Raw genomic sequence first — 24,418 nt, forward strand, 5'->3', positions numbered from 1 at the left:
ATTGTGCAAAACCATTTTTCTAATAATATCTGTCAAATAAGTCCAATTAGTACAATGTTTGTTTGTTTGTTTGTTTATTTATTTAATAGGTTTATATAGCTGCCCATCTCACAAAACATGATTCTGGGCAATGTACAATCATAGTGAGAACCAAAACAGTGTAGCAATCATTAAAATACTAAAAAGTATAAATAAAAATAAAAAATAGAAAAACCAAGGCAGGGGAGAATACTAATCAACTCTTATAATGCAACCATCACCTAGCCCCCCTCCCCGGGTTCCCAGAAGTCACTGGAAAAATCATGCTTAGACTTTTGGGAAGGTTAAAAGGGGTGGGGCTAATCTCTGGGTGGGGGCAGGATGATGCTTCAGATAGCAAAGACCACTGTGGAGAAGACATGTCTTCTGGATCTCATCAGATGGAACTCCTTACAAGATGGGTATATTGTCGGTCTCATCTACTAAGGAGTTCCATTTGATGAGATCCAAAAGACATTTCTTCTCCACAGTGGCCTTTGATATCTGAGGCATCATCCCGCCCCCACCCACAGAATCCCACCCCTTTTAACCTTCCAGAAAGGTTAAGCATGATTTTTTCAATGACTTCTGGGAACCCATGGGGGGGAGCTAAAAAGTGGTTCTTCAGATAACCTGGTCCCATGCCACGTAGGACTTTAAAGCTCAAAACCAGCAACTTGAATTGCATCCAGAAGCAGACTAGCAGCCCGCATAGTTCAAGATGTGATATGCACCACACTGTCCATGCAGCCGCACTCCACAGCATCTGAAGCTTCCAGATGCTTTTCAAGAGCAGCCATGCCTAAAGCATGGTATAGTAATCCGCTCTGGAGATGATCAGGGCACGAGTGACTGTGCGTTATACTCTTTTCCTTTGATTTTTGCAGAGTGATGACTCCTCTGATGAAGATTCTCTTCACATTGACACCGAGGCCAAGCCAGGGCGCAATTCTAAAGCGAAGAAAGAGACTGCAAGTTCAGCAGGCATTCTAGATCTTTTGCAGGCAAGCAAAGAAGTTGGGGGTTTAGAGTATAACAGCAACAGGTAGGTATGCATAAGGATGGTTAACCTCTTTCTTTAAATAATATGTATTTATAATATTTATTTGATTTATATAGCTGCCACAAGTGAAGCTGAGTATCTTATAAAGGTTAAAACATTAGAGAACCCACCATATGTGAGTGAGTCCACCTAAGAATAAACAAAGACCATATCAATCACAACAGACTCAAATGCCTGGGGAAACATCCAAGACTTCAGTATATTGTGAAAGTTTAGCCAGGTTGGGAGATGCACCATAGTAATAAAAATCCTGTTATATTTTAAATAATCTAATTAAGAGAATATAAAAATCAATTTATGTAGCAAAATATATATTATCCATTTGCTCATTTTCCTAATTATTGCTTCATTGAAAGGATGCACTAGATCAGGGGTAGGCAACCTGGAATTCTGGGAGTTGAAGTCCATGAGTCATAAAAGAGCCCAGGTTGCCTACCCCTGCACTAGATAAAGTTGGTTTGAAAAGCTCAGGAAAAAACGTAGACAAATCTGTTTTTTTTCAAAGGAGTTGCTGAAAGGTGCACATGGATTCCCACAGGTAATCTAAACTTCCTTTTCCTGTCCCAATCAAGATGCACAACCTATCTCTTCACATTTAAACTGCATTTTCTCTGTCTGTAAATTACTCTTTATATCAAAAAATGATGGAGACTATTGTGGCATCTTAAAGATTAGTACATATATTCAGGCAGAAGCTTTCCTGAGACACTTTCCACTTCACTGGTTCATTTAAGGTTGTTCAAAGTAACCTGAATCCTTCAGTGAAGAATTAAAACCTGTTCCTTATGAATTACATTTCACATAACATAGTTTAGTGGTTAAAAGATAACGTTTTGGGTAGGTATAAAGATTTAACCAGTTTTGGTAGATTTTTTTGTACAATGAATCATATACGACCCCTAAAAGCCATGGTCCTCAGAACCCGGCCAAAGGTCACCACAATATTATAATGATTTAATGTAGTTGCCGGGAAAATGATTAAATGTGCATGAATAATTATATGTATTCATTTGATACAATTTATGTTGCATTAATATAATTACATTTGGGAGGCTCATCTGATTCAGTCTACCTTTTGAGATTCACCCTCAATATCCCACTCAAAGGCAAATGCAAATCTTAGCTCTCCCCACTTCCCAGTCTAAATTAGCTATCCTAGGGCATTACCTTAGTTCCAATATTTGTAGCTTAATCATGTGGTTTGTACAACCATTAGTAATCCATTGAGTTGATGATCTCTGATTTGTTAGGACAATTACTTTGACTAATATATATATTTTTATAAAAGGGATACTTTGCTAGGCTGCATACTGTATTTATCTCACAATTAATTTCAAAGTAGGACATTACAAGTTTGCTTCAAACAAATTATTAGGAATAAATAAAATTCCAGGAAAACTCAAGGTATAAATCATTCTGTATTTCATTGAGAAGCATTTCTAAATCAATTTGGAGTTGGTCAAGCAAATCTGACAGATGTTATTAAATCTATGTTTGAGAAGTTTGTGGACAAAATACCCCTTCCGTTGTTGGAACAATCCTTTGTACCATAAATATCTGGTGGCTGAGCTTTGCTGCGCTACAGTATCTCACAGTGTAGGGGTTAGCCCTGTTCTGAAGGAATTTAGAAAACTAAGACAGCAATTGATCTGACTGTCCAGTACTCATCACTGCACCTGATGCAATTTATTCATCTAAATAGGTTTCTATATAGTGTTGCCCTTCTGAAATCACAAGTAGTACCATACACAAAGATGCAGGTATTGATACTAGATTCATAGCTAGAGAGATGCTAGATCTTTCTATAGAAAGCAAGCTATACTTTGCAAATTGGAATTGTATTTGGAGAATCTCTAAACAGGCACAGATTTGTGGACCTGTGCTATAGAAATAATATATCAAGGTACAGAAGTCACCAAATTTTTCCCCCAATAAGGTTTCTAATACTTTTATCACAATCATGTTGCTTTTCTGAATTATTCTGGATAAAGTAGATTCTTGATATAGCAGAAATGGAAAAACAGACAGATTGTGTCTAGATAAAAGAACTGGAACAATTTTTTATACTTCACATTTAGACAAATAATTATTATTCGTAATGCACTAGAATTTATATTGTAATTATGTTCTCTTCGCAGAGAAATGTTTTTTGTAATTACATATAGAACTTTTTAAAAATCACATATAAGGCATGAACTGAACAGTTAAAGTTTCTTTATTCAAGACAAAGCTGGCAGAATGACAGAACTAATAATAGTTTTGACACAGGTAAAATTAGATATAAATATTTTACTGCAAAAGCTGCATTTTGCATACTTCTCCTCTCTATATACCTTTTTAAATTTAGTTAGTTGTTGTTAGTTGCGAAATCATGTCTGACCCATCACGACCCCATGGACAATGTTCCTCCAGGCCTTCCTGTCCTCTACCATCTTCTGGAGTCCATTTAAGCTCATGCCTACTGCTTCAGTGATTCTATCCAGCCACTTCATTCTCTGTCGTCCCCTTCTTCTACTGCCCTCAATTTTTCCCAACATTAGGCTCTTCTTCAGTGAGTCCTTCCTTCTCATTAGGTGGCCAAAGTATTTGAGTTTCAACTTCAGGATCTGGCCTTCTAAAGAGCAGTCAGGGTTGATCTCCTCTAGGACTGACCGGTTTGATTGCTTTGCAGTTCAAGGGACTCGCAGGAGTCTTCTCCAGCACCATAGTTCAAAGGGCTCAATTCTTTGGCACTCAGCCTTTTTTTATGGTCCAATTTTCACAGCCATACATTGCAACTGGGAAAACCATGGCCTTGACTATACGTACTTTTCTTGGCAGGGTGATGTCTCTGCTTTTTACTATGCTGTCTAGATTTGCCATAGCTTTCCTCCCCAGAAGCAAGCGTCTTTTAATTTCTTGGCTGCAGTCCCCATCTGCAGTGATCTTGGAGCCCAGAAAGATAAAATCTATCACTAAATTTATTTAGTACTAACTGACAAATAATAGTGCAACAGAATCATATACAAAAGCATTAAAGGATCAACACAAACTTACATTGATAAACATAAGAATAAAAAATAGAAGGGACAGGGGGTGGGTAGGCCTGGAAACCAAGTTATAAACAGAACAAATTGCTCAAATATCTTCCTCCTCACCTTTTGTTGACTGTCAAATTGTGACAGTCAAAACTTATCACACATAGGTTTTAAAATCTATGATTATGTTATTATATTCAGCCATAGAACCAATCTTAATGATGTGTAGAATTTGGCACCAGCCATTCACTACATATAAAAAAAATCCTCTTCTTTCAGCATTTGCTCTCATTAAAGAAAAGTATATGCTAATAATCACTAAAAGTACAAACAGGGGATATGATTTTCCAGGGTTTAATAATTGTTTCCTGTTTTATATTTTACTTTGAGTAGATCCAGAATTGCTAACATGCAAATATCCTTAATGAAAAAAACATTGGGCGCAATCCAATGTAAACATTTCTTGCACAGATCTTATTGATATTAAGGAAATTGTTTAAGAACAGGGCAACAGGATCTTTAAGCCCAAGGCAAAGTGACAGGCAGTTCAGTTAAAAAAAAACAAAAACAAAACAACCCAATCCTTTAGGAGACTCTTCCATTTGAGTTCGTGCTTGAATGCTCTGTCACTTTAAGAATTTGTAAAGAACCTGGTTTCCCTCTGTCTGCCCAGCCACTGGTTTTGATCAGATCCCACAATTTATTTGCTACACTCACCTTCCTTTAGGCAGTTCCCCTCTAATTTTCACATTTGGCAGGCAACTTTTGATGGTCCATTTACATTTGATTCAAGGTTCAAGGTTTTAAGAGAACTCTCTGAGAAAACAAACAAATGTCTTAAATGCTCTTGGAGTTGATGATAGTAATAAAATCAGGTTTGCTAATTTTTGGCACAGCACTACAAAAGGGACAAATTCCTTAAAACACCAACACCATCCAAAAGTGATCCAAACATAAGCTGCTGAACATCGTAGGATGCTTTTCCTAAGTCTAACATATTCTAGAATAGGTTGATATATTGGCTCTCTTTTCACTAATTTCTCTTTTGAATTCATTTTCTTAATGAGGGGAAGCAAGTGCTCACCCATATCCTGTCTTACTAAAAAGAGCTACCGTTGCTGTTTTCATTTCTTCAGGGCTCCTCACAAGAAAATTGACTTCTAAATACAGTTGCATGGATGCTGATACATTAGCATGATACAAAGCTCAACAACATATCTTTCTGCAAATATGAATGCATGCTGACTATTAATGGGCAGCTGCTTTTGCACTCAAAACAAACAATGATCACGACAGATGCAAAACTCCCTTTCAATCAGTAATTTGCAACACCTTTGGTGGAAATAGTAGCCAGTTGAGCCTTTGGACTTTTTTTTCTTTTTGAAAAAAATTCTTCCTGCAGAGGTCTTCTAGATCAGAAATAGATCTCCTATATGCATTGCATGTCTGAAATCCCCCCACCCCAATTTTTAATAATATTCTGCAGCTGTGTAGGCCAGTATGAAACATTTACTTTTCTTTCCTGTCAATACTTCATGGTTGATTTGAAAACATATAATGGTTTGGCTTGCTTTCTTGCTGAAAGAGCCAGCTTATATCAACTTCAGTTTCTTCACATAGCGTATGTTGATATTTAGTTGAATCTTCCCCTCCCTCCCCGCCAGTATTTTCAATGGCAATAGCTGTCACACAATACCAAAGCATAACAGAGCCTTTTTCATCACCCTTCCCCCCTCAGTGTATCTTGTGCAATTGTAGCCAAAGCAATTATGATTTTATCAGTCCAAGGATCTTTGCTTTAAAACATTCCAGGCTTATCAAGTTTTTGGTTGATGATTGTTATGATGAAGTCAGATAAAGTATTTCCTTCACTCATGCAGATCATTGTGGAATCAGCAACATTGCAGTGTAGAACTGTAAACAGCTACCCCAATGGCATCTGGAATTATACTGTGATCTGCAGTGATCTATAGATTTTGTGTTGCAGATCTGATCTTGTTCCCTGCAGTTCTCAAAGAGATTTTTCTTGGACTTTCATTTCTTGTCTTGTTTTGTTTTCAAGTATTAAATGCAAATTTCCATTTCCCTACAGTGTTTCTCACTTGAAAAAAACTAACTGGAATTATTTAGATAATACTTTGTTAGAGTAAATTGATAGAACCCATTGTTGTTGAAAATAAGCAAAACAAGAGAGTTACAGCCAACCAAAATGAGAGATTAGGAGGAGAAAAATATGTGCTTCTCTCTTGAATTGTTTGTCACCTATTTCATCCCTTTTAACAAGTTACCTTGTAAGAAAAAAATACAATAGCATTTGAATCAATTAAAAAAAAACATCCACAATTCTGAATTTAGCAATGCAATATAACATCACAACATCCATTCTAGAATTTTCATGACAATTGTATTGTACATGTATTTAAATATAACGGATGGATCCAATTAAAATATTCAATTGATAAAACTGTTTCTTTCATTCTATCTTACCCTAGAAGAAAGAAATGTTGAAAGTTATTGTAACTTCAGATGGGAGTTGAAAGTACTCTCATGTTTCAAATGGGCCTCTGAAATCCCTTCTCCTGGTTTCTCTATGTTTCTCTCCACAATGTCTAATTTGATCCTATACATTTGCCTACTGGGGGTGGGGGTTTGATCTGTTTGACCTAAGAAGGTGGTGGAAAAAAGCCACACATATTACAGTGGATGAGTTAGATGCAAAAAATTTAATATTATCTATTTATTCTGTAACTCCTATATTTGCTTTAATTTTGAATGGTTTCTCTTTTTCCTCTTTCTTCTCTTTTAGTCAACCACCGGCATCTCCCAGCACACAGGAAGCTATCCAAGGGATGTTATCAATGGCAAATCTCCAGTCTTCAGACTCTTGCCTACAGCCTTCATGGGGCACCAATCAAGCTAAGAATAATTCCATGTCTGCCCCCAATTCCAAAAAATCTGGAAGCAGCAATAGCAAAAATGCAGGCAAACGATTGTTGAAAAAGACTGCAAAAAACAGCATTGATATTGAAGATTATTATGAAGACCAGGACCACTTAGATGCCTGTTTTAAAGATTCTGATTATGGTATGAAAATCCTGCTTAAGTTCTCCCCTGGACAATAATTATTGAAAGGCAGTGAAATGTCTTAAGATAGCTCTTCTGAAGGTAGCTCTTCTGAAGCTGAAAAGAGTAGCAACCTGTTTCATTGTTAAAATTCCTGAGGCAGAGAACCAAAAGTTTGCCGATAGTCTGTCCTGCATAGCTGATATGAAGTGAACATTACATATGCTCAGATGCTTTCTCTTTGTGACACAGAAAGGGGAGTTTGCAACAAATTTTTCAGCTGAGAGATTTCAAATTTTCAAAGTAAGACCAGCTAAAACTTAAGTTTGAATGAACGTTGAGGCTTATGATACATGAGTTGTTTGAAGGAAACTAAATATCAACTCCAAGGTGTAAGATCTGCATATTATCTGATTAACAGTTCCCTTGCTTATCTTCTGCCTTAATCTGATAGCAGAATTTTGTAAGTGGCATTCTAATTCTGTATGGTTTGCTTACTTGGATAGTGTAAAGGTGTTTGACCCAGGATTTTTTATGTTGTACACTATTACAACACTGAATTCAAATTATTTTTCCTTATGTTCCTGTGTGTAAGGATAATTTCTGATGCCCCAGCATAAAAACTTACCTTTATGTTGATTAAAGCAGATTCCAAGAACTGGGCATCTTTTAAGTTCAGAACTACCACTTTAGCTTAGCTATGCAAAACAAAATTTGTTTTCCCAAGTTTTTGTTCAGGAAAGTTATTGCCCTTATCAACCATATAATCCCAGTTGAGAAATGTGTAGACAGATCCCTCAGAGTTAGTCTTCATCATTAATTTCCAGTCCATTATGTATCATATTTGACAATTTTTAAAAAGCAGCTTATTTTGCAGAGTGCCAGTTCAGATCTGGGGTAAGGGGGAGAAAAACAGAAAGTTGTGTAATTCTTTTAAAATTAATGATTGAGTGATTCAAAGCACTTATTAGAACTTCATCAAAGTTAGAATAATTTCATTTTTTACTGGAATGATAATAGTAGAAGGAAGGGTGTGATGGCTCAGTGGTTAAGGACACTGAGCTTGTCAGCTGGAAAGCTGACAGGCTGGGTTCAAGACTGAGCATCATGCAACAGAGTGAGCTTCTATTACTAGCCCCACTTCCTGCCCACTATCAGTTCGAAAGCATGCAAATGCAAGTAGATAAATAGGTAACACTTTGGTGAGAAGGTAACCCCCAATATGTTCCCCGCCATATAGTGATGCTGGCCACATGATCACGGAAATGTCTTCAGACAGTGCTGGCTCACTTGGCTAACAAACAGAGATGAGCACTACTCAGAAACGACTGGACAGGGGAAAGCTTTACCTTTACCTTTATCAGAAGGAGAATTAGTTTGGTGTAATGATTAAGGCACCAGTCTAGAACATGGGACACTGAATTTTAGCCCCCCCCCCTTAGCTATGAAACATAGTGGGATAACTTTGGGCCAGCCAGTCTTAGGAAGAAGGTCATAGCAAGCCACTTCTGAAGATATTGCCAAGAAAACTGCAGAGACTACTAGTTCAGGCAATCATCAGGAGTCAAGACTGGCTCAAAGGCAGCAAAAAAATAAACTGAAAAAGTGACAAACTTTGAATGTATATAAAAACAGAGATAGACAGACAGTATTATTTAGCTTCTAAGAAATATATAGCTATTAGGACCATGTACAACATTGCATTAAAATAGCTGTCTTTGGTACAACTCCTTCAAAAGATGTAATTTTTCTCTGCTTTCAGCATAATGCACTGAATATATACATATTGAAATTCTCTGAAAGTAAATGAAAACGTGACCATTATAGAGATTTGACAAAACATAAACAGATGTTAAAATTATGTTACCTGAAGACATATCACTCAAGTTAAATTAACTTTAAAACTCGGCAAAAGTGTAATGTAGAGACACGCTCTAAATGTGACATCCTGAAAGAAGAGAAGTTTGTTCTGGGGAGATCAACATTCTTGCTAATTATGTATTTATGCTACCACTTAATAGCTTTGCTTTGTTGTAAGATGGTTAGTCCACCAAGATTCCATTAGTGCCACATCTGGTCAGCACATTTTCATTCAGCGGTTAAACTGATGCAATTACTTCCAATGTATATACATCATTGGCCTAACAGAAGAAATGAAAACAAAATCTCCATTTTGGATAGGTTATCTAGTTAACTTGGATTTACTTCAGATTTTAATGCAATTTAGACTAGAAACTGGGAATTATTGAATGGAAAAGAGAAATGTCCCTACAAAGTAAAAATGGAGTATTAGGGAGCATTGTGGCAGAGAAAGCGGCACACACATGCACATAGGCTTCACTTAGCAACCACAATTGAAACCAGCAATTCTGTTACTAAGTGCCTCAGATACAAAGTAGAAAAACCACATGACCATGTCAGACTTGCAAAGTAACTTCCCATTCGGTCATTAAGTGAGTTACTAAACTTATTAAGCGAAATAACACATGACTCTGACTTGTATTTAAAGTTCATGTTCTCCATTGCTTGTCACAAGCTGGTTGGAAAACATGCAAATGATCAAGGTGGCTGTAAATGGACATTGGTTGACATCTCACCAGCTCAAGGTTGACTCAGCCTTCCATCCTTCCGGGGTAGGTAAAATGAGGACCCAGATTGTTGGGGGCAATGTAAATATATATATACATTGCTTACTGGTGTACACCGCTTAGAGAGTGCTTGCACTTAAAGCGGTATATAAGTCTCATAAATAAATAAATAAATAAAAAGTGCCTAAATGGCAATCACATGACCATGGGGCTCTGTGATGGTCATAAATACAAGGACTGGTTGCAAAGGTTTTTTTTTTACACTGTTGTAGTTTCAAATAATTCCTAAACAAGGCAGTCAGTAAGCAAAGACTACCTATAAAGACTACATACATACACACACCTATACACACCTACACACCAATTCAGCTGATTTGCACCGGTTTGGCTTTTTGTTAGTTCGACGAACTGGCTGACACCCACTGAAGCCCTAGCCCTTTTTCGCAAGGCCCAGAACGGACCTCCGGAAGTTCATGGACACTGCTTCTTGAAGTCGGTTCTGGCCTTGGAGGCCCAGAGGTGGCCTCAGAGGTCCAGGACAGCCCACCGGAAGTGCATGGGCACCACTTCCAGAAGTCCGTTCTGGGCCTCAGAGGCCCAGGCACAGAACGGACTTCTGGAAATGGCGTCCACGCAGAGAACCAGTTGTTCATGTATTTAATTTCTACCAATGCCACACACATATTAAACTTAATCTTAAACTTAATTTTTTTAGGGACCATTTGAAGTTACAATGGCACTAAAGAAAGTGACTTATGACCAATCTTTGCACTTACCATTGTATCAATGTCCCGATGGTCACTTGATCATGATTGGGTGCTTGGCAATCAGCTCACATTTATGACAGTTGCAGCAACCCAGGGTCCCATGACCACCATTTACGACCTTTTCATTCAGTTTCTGACAAGCATAGTCAATGGGAAAGCCAAACTGTCCAGTCCCAATTGTAGTCCTAAACTGAGGAATGTGTGTGTGTGTGTGTGTGTGTGTGTGTGTGTGTGTGTGTTTGTGCGTGCGTAGGTGTATATATCAGGGCAATAGGATATTTTCTCCTTGTAATGGAAAATGGTCCTTTCTGTTTGTTTTTCTTTTTAAGCAAGTATATTATGGTCTACTTACATATTTGTGACTATGAATAATGGTTTACAGGACACTTTAATGTTTTTAAAATTCAGTAAAAATATTTTTGAAAAAGTTTAAGAACATAAATTACATTGCTCTCCACTGAACTTTGTCTCATCCTGGGTTATTATCTGAATAGCCTTATTCCACTGCTTTCCTAACTTAGGAGACCAGCCAGCTGCAAAACATAGAAAAGGCAGGAAAAGGTTTCAGTCTGCCAGTAGCTATATTTGTGGCTGCTTCAAGTTCACAGCACAGAAAAGCCAAAGTCAGTTATACAGTTTTATGGGAATTGAGACATTGGTCCATTTTCTACAAGCATGATAGGGTTGCCCTAATTTTTGAATGCTATACCAGACTATCTTTTTTTTTTTTTCATGGTTTAGTTTATCCCTCCCTTGAATCAGATGAAGATAATCCAGTGTTCAAATCTCGATCAAAAAAGAGGAAAAGTTCCGATGATGCACCTTACAGCCCCACAGGTAATATTTATGATATTTTAAATGCAAACTTATACAGGATAAACTCATGATACATTTCAGAGATATGTGTACATGGCATACATTGAACGACAATTAAATAAATTTTAATATGGAAAATATCTGATTCCCGAGTAGCTTGCCCTGGCCTGTTAGTATTCAGTCTGCTTTCTTTATTACTTTTTAATATTACAAAAGACACAGATAGAGAGGAGAGAACTGCACATCATGCTTATTTTAAGGATTGGACTTTGGAGATCAGAACCGTAGTATTCGTGAAGAATTTCTATGAAGTTTTCTAGATTTAATTAAGATCTTCTCAGACCAATAATGCATTTTGTGCACTAATCATACAATGGCACTGCTTTTATATTTTGGGGGGCCAAATATTCCAAAATGCTTTGAAACACTGATGATCAAAATTGCACTAGTTCCTTCTCCTGGGGATGGGGTGGGTGGGTTGAGGGGAGAACTGTGGAAATCATGGGAAAGTTTGCTTTAATTACGAGAACTTAATAATGTGGTCATAGTAATATATTTACTTAATTTACGTTTAACAGTGTATGTAAGTCTAGCCTATATATTTATAGGAATAGCAGTAGTACTTAGACTTATATACCCCTTTACAGCCTTCTCTAAGCGGTTTACAGAGTCAGCTTATTGCCCCCAACAATTTTACTGACCTTGGAAGGATGGAAGGCTGAGTCAACCTTGAGCCCCATCAGGATCGAACTCCAGATTGTGGACAGCAGGACTCCAGCCTGCAATACAGCATTCTAACCACTCTGCCATCAGGGCTGAGGCTTTATTTTTTAATATTACAGAGTTTGCATTTGTTTCTCTACAATGCCTGAAATGTAGTAGTTATGGTCCTGTCATAAGCAATATATGTGGATTATATATGTGCTCTATTACCTACTAATTGTATTGTTTAATCTTCCTTCTGCATTTAGCAAGAGTTGGTCCATCAGTACCACGGCAGGACAGACCGGTCCGAGAAGGTACAAGAGTTGCTTCTATTGAAACTGGACTGGCAGCAGCTGCTGCCAAGTTATCTCAGCAGGTGAGCTTTCCAAATACTACCCGAAAATGTTTCTTTTTGGAAACATTTCATGGATCATTGTTTTCCATGAAAAAATTACTAATGAGAAGATTTATCAGAGGAGGGCCTGCTTTTGGTCTAAAGAATTATTCTGTTCTACAATCCTCAGAATTATATGGAAAACCAGCCAGTGCTGAGAGTTGTCTCTCTAAATCATTTTGAGAACTGTGCTTGGAATGCCATGTTAGTCTTTCAAATGGAAGGCCTTTTGGGAATTTATGTTGATTTCACCTCCTAAAGGTTAATGCAGATACCTGCAGGCAGCCTGTGATCTGCTGCTCCCCTTACCACTACTGGCTCTATTGCCATTTGCCTCTCCTTTTCTCTGCACAGTTCCTCTACTCACTGCACACACTTACTCTCCAGTTGGCCACCCTAGAAATGTCCTTCTGAGTTGTCTTCAGCCCAGACCAGGCAAACATGCCAACCATATCATAATGCATTGTTCTACAAATAGGGCAACAAAGTAGAGCAAAGTAAGCATCAGATTGCTGCAAATCTTAGTCCCAAATGTGATTTTTCCAGAAGGCAACTGGACTATCTTGTTTTTTTTTCCTGCTGAATCAGTTTTTGAAGTTGTATCAATTGATCTGCATTAAGGATTTATGGACAGTAAAGGTTGTATCCTTTCAGAAACCAATTCTGCACTTTTTTGGGGGATATCATTATTTCACAGTACTTCTCAATGAAGTTCATAGCTTCTTGGTTTTGGTTTGTTTTTTAAAGTGTAGCGGCTGTCTAGCAAGATATTTGATAATATGCATGACATCTAAAAGCTAAATGCTGTGTTTCATTACTTAAATATTTTGTCAGGTATTTTTCTGTATCACAAAGGAATCACATTTCTAAAAAGTATAAAGCAGTTCTAATGATTAACATGTTTTCAGCAACCTTAAAATATTACAGACAATACACATAATTCATGGAAAAACTTACACAACAGGCAAATATCAGTGGAATATTTTAGGATCAACATCCATGAATGATTCTGAAAAATCAAATTATTGACAAATAATTTGGTGTGGGATTAGAAAATTGGCTCCTCATATATTTTTTAAAAATGTCTCCATACCTCTTGGTCTGCATTTTTCACAATGCTCATCACTTTTCTTGCATACATTTTTTGAATAGGTGTCAGGCACAAAGAATTGGGGCCATATTTTATTTTGAACTTCAAAAGATTTATTGCTTAAGCCTATCCACAAGAATCTAGTCAACTAAAGTTCAGTGTTAAATTGGTGTCAGATAAGGCTCAACAGAATTCATGAGGTGTTGGACTTAGATGGTTTCAGGGAACGTAATGACTCTAGGCTAATGATTTGTATAACTCAGACCCTTAGCTCTACCTGCTCTTCTCCTACATCAGAACACTTTCCTTAATGACTGTTTATCACTTTTGAAAGCTAATGATTGTTATTTTTCTCTCCCTCTCCCCTTCTCTCATGATTTGAAAGGAGGAGCAAAAGGGCAAGAAGAAAAAGAATACCAAAAAGAAATTATCTCCCAACAATGCCAACAAAATCCCTCAGGAAGGCAGCTCTCCTGAACCTCAGCTGGAGTGCCATAGCAGTAGTTTAGCAGACCATGAGTACACAGCTGGTGCCAGCACTCTTGGGGTGGCCCAAATGAACAGAGGCCCTCAGCCCATGGCCCCGGGAGTTTTCCTTACACAACGGAGAGCCTCATCATCATCACAGAATAATGCAGCTGCCAAAGGTACTCTCCATAGATTTGTTTCAAGAATGGTGTAAGATTTGGTCAGCCAATCAAAGGGGTTTTTTTTTGAGGCTCTATTTATTTATTTTATTATATTTTATTTGTTTGTTTGTTTGTTTATTTAAATGTATTGGCTTACAGTAACATATAATTAAGAACATAAAAAGATATTAAAACCAAGGACATATGGGGAGGATGTGGGGGGGAGGTAGGTGGGATCTGTTAATGCTCTTCAAGGGTGGCCCCATGTAAAATGCATTACAATAGGTCAGCTGTGAGAAGACAAGGGATTGAATGACTGAGCGTAAGGAATCCTGATCCAGGAAAGGCCACAACTGGTGCACAACACAAAGATGTGCGAAGGCTCCCCTAGCCGCGATTGCCATTCGCGAGTCCAGGATATCGCCAAGTTGCAGACCAGGTTTTTCTGAGGCAGTGCCACCCCATCCAGAGTCAAACATGACAAAATCCTGGATCCTGGACCCCCACATACTCAAAGCCATTTGGTCTTACTAGGGTTCAGCCTGTTTCCCCCCATACCAGCCCCCACAGCCTCCAGGCACCATGAGAGGGCAGCCGCAGGATCACTTGAGTCACCAATAGTGGAAATACAGAGTTGGGTATTTTATGTAGTGTTTATGTAATCAAGTTGAAAGGAGAACTCCTGTTACTTTTAACCACTCTTCAGATGTTCTTATTATGGTTGTACATGATAAACTGTGTGGAGGTCAAAGCTGTGTATATTTCTTTCTCCTTTAAAATCATGGTTAGGCAAACTTTGTATTGTGATGGAGAAATAAGCAAAGTAAATGGGACTGTGTCATACACTTGGGCAAAGGTAGAATTTATATTGGATCTTTTCCTGGCCCCTTTCCCCGAGGGAGGTTTGCGTGTTCTAGTGTTTACTTCTAACTTCCATATATCCATCCACATATCCATCCATTTTTCCATCTCAAAATGGAAGAAAATGGCGCATTCATTTTCAGCAATTGCAAGTAAGATGGGTCTAAGTAAAATGTGGTCCGGAGGTTCTCAGGTTCCCCATTCTTGCTTACCTCAACATGTCTTTCATTATTATCCTTTTTTATTTTATTTATTTTATTTAACAAGTACTTGAAAGCACAATCAAGGGAAAAAAATAGAAGAAATTTACAGCAACATCAAATGGAATAAGAATTTTCAAAGTACTATTGGATTAATGCTGCATATAATGATCTTTTTCTGTCAATGAAGCACTTAAAAACCATTGTTAATACGAAATTCATATTCAGTAATTAATGGTGCTAAGTGATGTAATACGAGTCCTCAGAATAAATAATTAACAGTGAATTTCTGTTTTATCCAATAAATATATTATAAAAGAGTGTAATATTCATTGTAAATAGTCATCTTTCGTGAGTATTCTCATTGTTACATATTAATGGTCATACTTAGCTTATGAATCCATTTAATTATATCATCTTTGACATGTTTAATTTTTGAGCCACTTTTCCATAATAATTAGTGTTCTGAATTTTGTGTTACAAGCTTTTCAAATACAGTTAAGTCTCTAAATCAGTGGTTCTCAACCTTTTTAATGCCGTGACCCCCAACCAGTCGTAAGTCGAGGACTACTCAACCGGTCGTAAGTCGAGGACTACTCAACTGGTGCAGCACCGTTTGCAGAATGGGACTTTTGGCGGGCTCAGCAGGGCAGAGACAGCCTGGACAATTCCTATTGGCTTTTGAAAGCCAATAGAATTAGACTCTATTCAAGAGAGTCTATTCTATTGGCTTTCAAAAGCCAATAGAATAAAAGGGACTAGCACAGCTAAGGAAAAGGGGGGAAAAATGGCGGACTGCGTTGTTTGGCGACCCCCGTGAAATGGTCGTTCGACCCCAAATGGGATCCTGACCACAGGTTGAGAACCACTGCTCTAAATGTTCCACCTTAATTTTGCATTTTGTTTTGAAATGCAGTACTTATCTGAAGATATTAAAACCAATGCAGCATTTCTGATCAGTCTAAGGGACAATCTCGAAAGATTTCACCTTTTTTAAAATTAGGCACTCACTCAATCAAATTTATATAATTTAAATGTATAAAATTGATTAAAATTTCATCAATTAATGCTTTTTGTATTTTCTAAAATAAATTCCCAAATACTCATTTATGTTAATAATGATGTTAAAACCCTGGTATTTGCTGTAAATGTTACTTTTCCAATTCAGATACCTTCCAAGTAATAATTTGAATCACAATAATACCAATATGTTCTTCACATTTATCTGAAAATTAGCACCTATCTTCAGATAATTTGAGGTTCACCTTCACTAAGGATGTCTCCATGCCATGCTGAGTGCTCCATTCATGAGGGCAACTCCCTTGCAGACTCAGTGTATCAGGTGCAAATAATCATTGAGTTCAAAGCACAGAAGAGTTTATTATTGCTACTTTTAATACAAGTATCTAATCAAAGCTAAACTGGCATTAAATGAGATTTAACAGAATTCACGGGAGGCTGAATTGTGGCAACGCAATGATTCCAAACTTACGACACATTTAACTCTGTCTTCTACTTTAGCCTGCTCTTCTCTTACACAATGACAGAGAAAATAAAGGAAGAGGTAGTACCATAGAAATTACAAAGGGAGCTAAGATAATTGTCCTCAGATATTCATTAAATAATACTTGTAAGAATTTTAGCTTTTTGTATTTTGTAACTTTTTTTCTAATTGAAAGATTTTTCATTCTTAGAAGTGGCAAAGCAAATTTAATTTAATTTTTTCCCCAGTGGAATTGGGTAAAATATGGATATAGAGAAAAGGATCTCTTAAGGCAGTGGTCCCCAACCTTCATAGCTTGGTGGCCCTGCTGGGGAGGGAGGGAAATTGGGCTGCTTGAGTGGTGGGCTGGTACATGTGCATTCAGCCCTGCATAAGCAGTGGGCATATAAGTCAAGCATATAAGCTTGACTTATACGAGAGGCAGGCAACCATGCAGACACGCAAGTGCTTGCCGGCTCGCTGCTTGTGCAAGTTGAGCTGTGTACTTGCTCCGGCCAGCCATTCAAATAGGCTACAGCTCAGTTGTGGGCTGCGGTCCAGGGATTGGGGGCCCTTGTCTTAAGGTCTAACCAAAATCAAAGTACATAAACTTCGAATATAGCTTTCAGGTCATTTAGTTGCTGCCCAACAATTATCATACATATAGTATTTGGCAAATCTCAGATTCTTGCAGTACTCCCAGTAAAGAAATATGCCAAAAAACCATGCAGGTAGTATAAACTAGCAGCATCTGGTTCTTTGGAATCATAAGGATATTTCAGCTGAAAAAAGGCGAACAGATGGCTTCCACAGAGTCTATGTTGTTTTTCTTTCCTGATGCTGTAAATATTCCAGACGTTTGTTCATATATGTTTGGAAAGGTGAACAGATGTGGAACACTTTTGAAGAACTAGATGAATAACAACTGGATTTTTCAGAAATGGAGGTTCTGTTAATACTGGATTCTTTATCCTGGCAGCCTTTGGAAAAGCCCTGGGTTCAATCTCATACTGTAACAGTACTGAGAAGGCCCAGTTTGAAGCCATCTTCCACATTTACTCTTAATGATCAAATGCTTCCTTTTTTTTTTTTTGCTTTGACTAGGAATTCTGAGATCTGCTGTCCAAATATATTTGACGGCATTAGTTTGGAGAAGACTTTAATGTATTTTCAATAGTATGATTGCATACATATGGATTTTGACTGACATAAAACATTAATAATCAGTCTCTGTATTTCTTACTCATCCTGAAAAATCTATGCAAAATAAATCTTTGGCTTTGCAAGTCACTGAGAGTTTATTCACAAAATCCACTTGTAGCTGTTCAGATAAAAAAATTGTACTCATTTTTATTTGAAAATAATTGTGTTTGTAACCTGAATTGACCACCTAGTATCTTGGCACATGGGGGGGTATTTGTTTTATTATGAGAGAGGCATGAATGGACAAAACAATATATAATGGATTAAATTATCCACAGAAACACTTAGGAAATGGATCCCAAGATAGATCAAATTGTAACCTTGCCTAATTCAAGAAGCAGCAATGAAGGGAGCAGGCAGGAGATGTCATAAAGAGAATACTTTTAAAAACTCGAATCGAAGATGACACCATTTACTACTTGTTATAAAATCTAAGCACTAATCTGAAAGTACCAGTTTCATAAATCAGTTTCATAAACAAATTTAGGATGAAACTGAATAACTAAGCAGCTTTTTCTCAACAGATGAAGAAAAATGTTGTCTATCCTCCACCTTAGTGTAGAGGACGATACAATAATAGTTCCTTCTGTGGTGCATCATTTCTGTACATGCAAAAATTAGTTAGAGCGGCAGTAATTTAGTGATGTATGTGCTTCTTATTCCAATGCATAGAATCATGCAGTAATATAGAGAATTTAGGAATTATCAAATCAAAATATTACTTCAATTTTGAATTGATTAGATAGCTATAAGCAACTATTCTCTTCATCTTCAGCCTTATGGGGTAAGTAGAGATGCTTAAAGCATTTAACTGGGTGTTGATTAAATGCTTTTGTTTCGAAGAGAAATGTAGTTGAATGTTTATAAATCAATTTTCAGTTGCATTTGTCTTCAACTTCTAGTTTCTTTTGGTTTCTGTTGCTATTGTTTTGTGGCTTACTGTGTCTCTTTTCCGTTACTTCCAGGGAAACGTACAAAAAAAGGCATGGCCACAGCTAAACAAAGGCTTGGGAAGATTTTGAAAATTCATCGGAATGGGAAACTTCTCCTTTAAAATCCGGTTATAATTGGGACTATCAGAGCTCAGCGTATCCTGAGCTGTCACACTAGCTCTTCAACTCTTGAAGGACTCCAGTAGTATTGCGCAACATCTTAGGGACAATACCAGTTAACTTTTTGCCACCACTTTAATAAATTCTTTTTAACTTTCAGCAGTTAAAACCTGTACAGATACTGCTATAAATATTTTTTAATATAGATGTCCTTTCTCAAATTGCTGAGAGTGACTAGTTCGCAAAAAGTTAATACTCCAAGACACTGAGGATCATTCCAGTTTTAGGAAAGTATCCCTTTAACTTGTTTATAAGTGAGGAAAAAGCCGTTGTTTTTTAAGAGTATGCACATTCATTTCCATTACGCTTCTTTTATCAATGCCGAACCAATTCTGAAGAGGTATCTGGTTAAAAGGCAGAATTTTAAAAAAGTTTCTCAAGCTGACTTGTAGACAAGGGGGAAAAATTATGCCATGACTGAGAGAGAATACATGCACGAAACAATATGCATAAAGAAATAATCTAGTTTTCTTTATCTGGCTCATGGTAAATACATTTTATTCAGAAGAGAAGTTAAAATTGCACTTCTGCTACAACTTGCCCTATAACCACACCTTGAAGAACTATGGATGAATTAATTTATTTTACGTGCAATGCAAGATGATTTTTTTTAAAAAAACATTATGGATTGGGTGTTGGTTTGCATCTCTTTTCATTGATAAATTTTTAACACTCCCATTCTTTCTTATATATATTGTTTTAACTTTGGCCCCATAGTATATTTCCCATGCTCAATGTCTTTGTTCTCATAATTGGATATCAATGAGTGATAGGAATTAAAGATCAGCAAACAGAAACAAGCCGCCTCTCCCTGCTAAAATCTCACAATTATGTGTAATTGAGTAAAACATTACAAATCAATTAGTATCTCAAAGTCAAAACTGAGAACACTGACTCTTGTCCCTCTACTTATATAACATGGTTTTCAGCCTACAGGGGCTAAAGCAAAATCAAATTGACTATACTATATCTTGGTATGTTGTGTGAACCAGGCCATCATTTTAAACCGTCATTGTTTGCTTTGGTTTCACATGTTGTGTGAATAGAGCCATCGTGCTTTTGTAAATCATGGTTAATGGATTCATGTGTTTACATCCAGTCTGAATTTGATGATTTTTTTTCTCTTTCTTTCTCTCACCTGTTGTAGCTAAAATTTGTTTACATGACCATGGAAACTGGAAGTATTTCTTCCCCTGTTCCCGTATATTTTTTATTCAGCATTGCCGTTTTGAAATTATTTCCCCATTAATTTAATTTCATGGTAGGGTGGAATCAGCCATTAATTTGATGATAGCATTGTAGCTTGTGCTTGGATGCTCACAATGCAATGATAACATGTGAAATTGGAGAATATGTAGGAAAAGAGATGCCAGTTTCATCCCAAGATGATGCTGCCAGAATCTTTGTCCTGCAAAGTGACAAAGTGTCAGTTTTCTTTATGCAACCTGAGTGGGTGGCAGGCATATCACCATCATCCTATAAAATGGCATCCTTAGTCAAATATCTCTTTTCCTTATTTTTTGGAAGGGATTTTTAATCTCCCTCTCGCAGTTCACACTTAAGTTCATGATTGATGATTTACCTCATAAATCACTTCTGTTATCCTGAGATGAAACAGAGGAAGACAATGGTTCTTTTTTCACCTTCAGTTCCCTGAATCATGGATTAATCCCCAGATCATGTAAACAAACCAAGCAAAGAAGCTCTTGTCCTGGAACCCCAAGCACTTATTTTCTGATCTATAACCAAACCCTTTCCTTGAGCTGCATATCAGGAGAAAAAATTGTCCGAAATGAAATTATTTTTTTTCAGAAAGGAACACACATAAACATTTTAGAGCTTATGAATCCATTTAGTAATATAATAGATCAGCTGTTTATATAAACCTCAGTTGCAAGCCCTGTAATGAGGTAGAAAGAATGTGCAGCCCTATCAATGAGGTATTCTGACATTCATATCCAAGCACTTCCTTTCAGATATGCTTGTCTGAAGGAACAAGGTCTATGCTCACCTAAGAGTCAGGCCAGATGAGAGCCAAGCTTATCGACAGTTTAACTGGATACTTATTGCTTCTGAACTCTCTTAGTGTTTGGTGTAGAATGCATTATATTTTACATTAAACTAGCTTGTCTGCATATAAACACTTAGAGCACAATCCTATGCATGTTTTCTCAGTTATCAAACCTGTTGTGTTCCATGGAACTTACTCTCACGTATAGAGTACTATGTACAGGATTGTAGCCTTAAGGCGTTACATTTGTTTCTCAGGCAATTCCAGATTTTCATTTATAGATACGTGTCTGAAAGCATATTTTTTCATAGAATCTAGCCTGTAAATAGCTTTTTAAAGTACCTTCTTTTTTATAAGATCAAAGTATCTTTAGACATTTCTTTCTATAGAATAGTTCATTAACCTTTATACAAATTTTTTGCTGAGTATTTTGCTGAGTATATTTTAGGTTCTTGACTCTGAAAGAGATACTCTGTTTTTGTCCTCGATTTAATTACTTTTTCTCCCCTTTTTAATTTTGGCATTGCCTGAAAAACAAGTAAAACTTTGTGCAGCCTTATACAAAATCAAATAATAGTACAAAATTATCTATTTAAGATACAATATGAAGAAGAATCTTCGACTTTATAATACCAGCTCCTTGTCTCAATTCTTGTATTATGAGGGGATACAATTATTTTATTAGCACCTTGTGAAGTGTTTCTGTGTTTTGTGATGATGTAATTTATTAATGTTTGTAGCTTTTTATATTTGTACATTTCTTATGAGCTTTGTTTATATACACATTACCTGGATGTGATGTCCATGAGGAAAAAAATAAAACAGCTATAGAAAACAACTGAGGCCTTATTAACTGACGTTTCTAGTTATGGTGAGGGACTGGGTCTGAATTCTCGGCGTCAAAAAATGTTAGTTGAATAGGGCCCCAGAGTTAAGCAAGTTTTTTAAAGCTTCCCTAGTATACTGTTATTGTCAAGCATTTATATAATATAACGCAGACATCATGCTGGTTTTATTATTATTATTATTATGTTTATGTTTATGTTTATGATTATTATTTTCACAACATGTACATTTCTAACAAAGTTTATTGTGGCTATCTATTACAGTGTTTTATTTACCAATTCATATCAAATGCTCTTGTATCAAGTCCATGAAATCTAAGTAAACTTAGATAAAAATTTTAAAAGTAAAATATTTCAGGTTTTGTATAGAATTCGTGTTGGTGTGTTTATTTATGTACTACATTTAAGTTATTCTCCACAGTGACTGAAGAGCATTCCATGCTTTGTTGCTTTCGGAGATGGTTTCTTACTAAAGTATGCCAGTTCTTAAAGGCACATCTTCAGCTTCAAGTCAATATGGCCCAATCAGTTGAGTTGAGTATCAGAATCCTATTAAGATGAATGGTAGTTCTTGGTCTAAGTGAAAGTTTGCCTGTCTTAGACAACTTCAATAAAGAAATATATATATACCGGTTTCTCAATTCATATATTTTAAAACCAATTTCTCTTCCTGGGCAAGGATAATCATAGTGACTTTTAGTTCTTAACTGGTTTGTGTGTTATTTAGCTAGTGACATATTCACTTTAATCTCACACTGCAAGCACTGTTTGTGCTCCTGTTGGGTTGCCCTTATGCTTACCCAGAATAATTGTGCCTAGCTGCTGCCATTTTATTCTGTTCCAATAGTAAGGAATATATGTAGTTCAGAGTTGAACTGTTGGGGATCTTGGTGTTCTCTGAGCTTCATTGCTTTCTGGCTTTCATTACCTGACTAGGTAACTTCATCAATGCAAGGGAGAGTAGGTTTGCTGGCTGTTTATGCAGTATATAGCTTGCCCTGCCAACTTCCAATTGGGAAAATGTTGAAATTCCAGACCAATGTTTCTGAACCTTCGCAACTTTAAGATGTATGGATGTCAGCTCCCAGAATTCCCCATTCAGCCTGCTGAGATAAAATACTGGGGAATTCCTGGAAGCTTGACATTCAGACAGATTGACATCAACAGATGCATAGAGATAAAGCCTATCAATGTACCATGTAAGAAAAGATGCAATCAGAGGTCAAGGAAGGATAGCCCAGAACACATTTTCCTTGGCAGCCAATATCCAGATAAGCAGGAAATAGCACCAGATAAACAGTCGAAGCAGAAACAATATTAACTGCTATTGCAAATGAACAATACTGTAATGTAGGTACCATCAAGGAAGAAACTACACCTCAACCCATACTGGTAGGGCAACCTTTATATCAACAGCCAGAAAACTCCAATATGGAGTAGCAAAATACATCTGTCCGAAAGGAGGCATCTCACTATCACATTATTTAGGGATCACTAGATGCATGTCAGCCTGTAAAGTGTTGGGTGTTTAAACTGTATGGTAACAACTCAAACAAATTCCTATTAACTGTGATCTAGATATCTGTATATACTACATGTACTTTTACTTAAATTGTAAGAGTAAACAGCAACACAAAAAAATGACAATTATGCATTTAAGTGCTGACACCTTTATAGCTCCCATGAGTAGAAGGAACCATGGAATCAGCCTGAGTACTTCCTTGCTGTTGGCAATATCAAGGCAAAGACATGTAAAACAGGGCTGGGAATTTATTCACTATACAGCTTTTATATGGCTGCCCAACCTGTGACCAATGTGACTATAAACCCTATTAAAAATAATAATAATCAGTAAACAAAGATATCAAAACATAGCAACTAAAGCCAATATAAATAATTAATTGGGAATTCAAATGTATTGCATTCTTCTAACCAACCTGATCCAGATGTTCCAGGAAAGAGCCCTATTCGGTATCATTGGGAGAAGGCAGTCCTGCAAATGGGATGGCAGTATGCAGTGTGGGCTATGGTGATAGCCATCATCTTAAATTGGATTCAGAAACCTGTAGAAAGCTAGTAAAGTTGGCAGGTAGTGGTGTTATATCTGGGTATTGAGCAATGCCAATAATTACATGTGTCACAGTGTTCTGGACATTGTAATTCTAATTGTAGCTTCAAAGCATCCCCAGGCAAGAATCAACAGGATGACTTTGATGTCCACAAATGGAGCCGCTTGATCTAGGACAGTGGTTCTCAACCTTTTTAATGCCGCGACCCCCCAACTGGTCGTAAGTCGAGGACTACTCAACCGGTCGTAAGTTGAGGACTACTCAACTAGTGCAGCACCGTTTACAGAATGGGACTTTTGGCGGGCTCAGCAGGGCAGAGACAGTCTGGACAATTCCTATTCAAGAGAGTCTATTCTATTGGCTTTCAAAAGCCAATAGAATAAAAGGGAGTAGCACAGCTAAGGAAAAGGGGAAAAAAATGGCGGACTGTGTTGTTTGGCGACCCCCGTGAAATGATCATTTGACCCCAAATGGGGTCCCGACC

The 24,418-nt window shown here is 37.1% G+C and overlaps 1 protein-coding gene across 1 annotated transcript in view; it reads left to right on the plus strand.

The window, feature by feature from the left end:
* The window catches only part of PHF2 (PHD finger protein 2), a 140,161-nt gene extending 117,925 nt beyond the window's left edge, over positions 1–22,236 (plus strand). The window contains exons 17-22 of the mRNA XM_039348575.1: positions 906–1,063; positions 6,905–7,182; positions 11,258–11,353; positions 12,304–12,413; positions 13,907–14,168; positions 18,863–22,236. Coding sequence (XP_039204509.1) covers positions 906–1,063; positions 6,905–7,182; positions 11,258–11,353; positions 12,304–12,413; positions 13,907–14,168; positions 18,863–18,951 — 993 coding nt within the window. The 3' untranslated portion in view covers positions 18,952–22,236. The remainder of the gene's footprint in view (positions 1–905; positions 1,064–6,904; positions 7,183–11,257; positions 11,354–12,303; positions 12,414–13,906; positions 14,169–18,862) is intronic.
* Positions 22,237–24,418: the final 2,182 nt, after the last annotated feature.

This window comes from Crotalus tigris, unplaced genomic scaffold (genome assembly GCF_016545835.1).
Source record: "Crotalus tigris isolate CLP2741 ecotype Arizona unplaced genomic scaffold, ASM1654583v1 scf7180000018160.1183395, whole genome shotgun sequence".
NCBI lineage: Eukaryota > Metazoa > Chordata > Lepidosauria > Squamata > Viperidae > Crotalus > Crotalus tigris.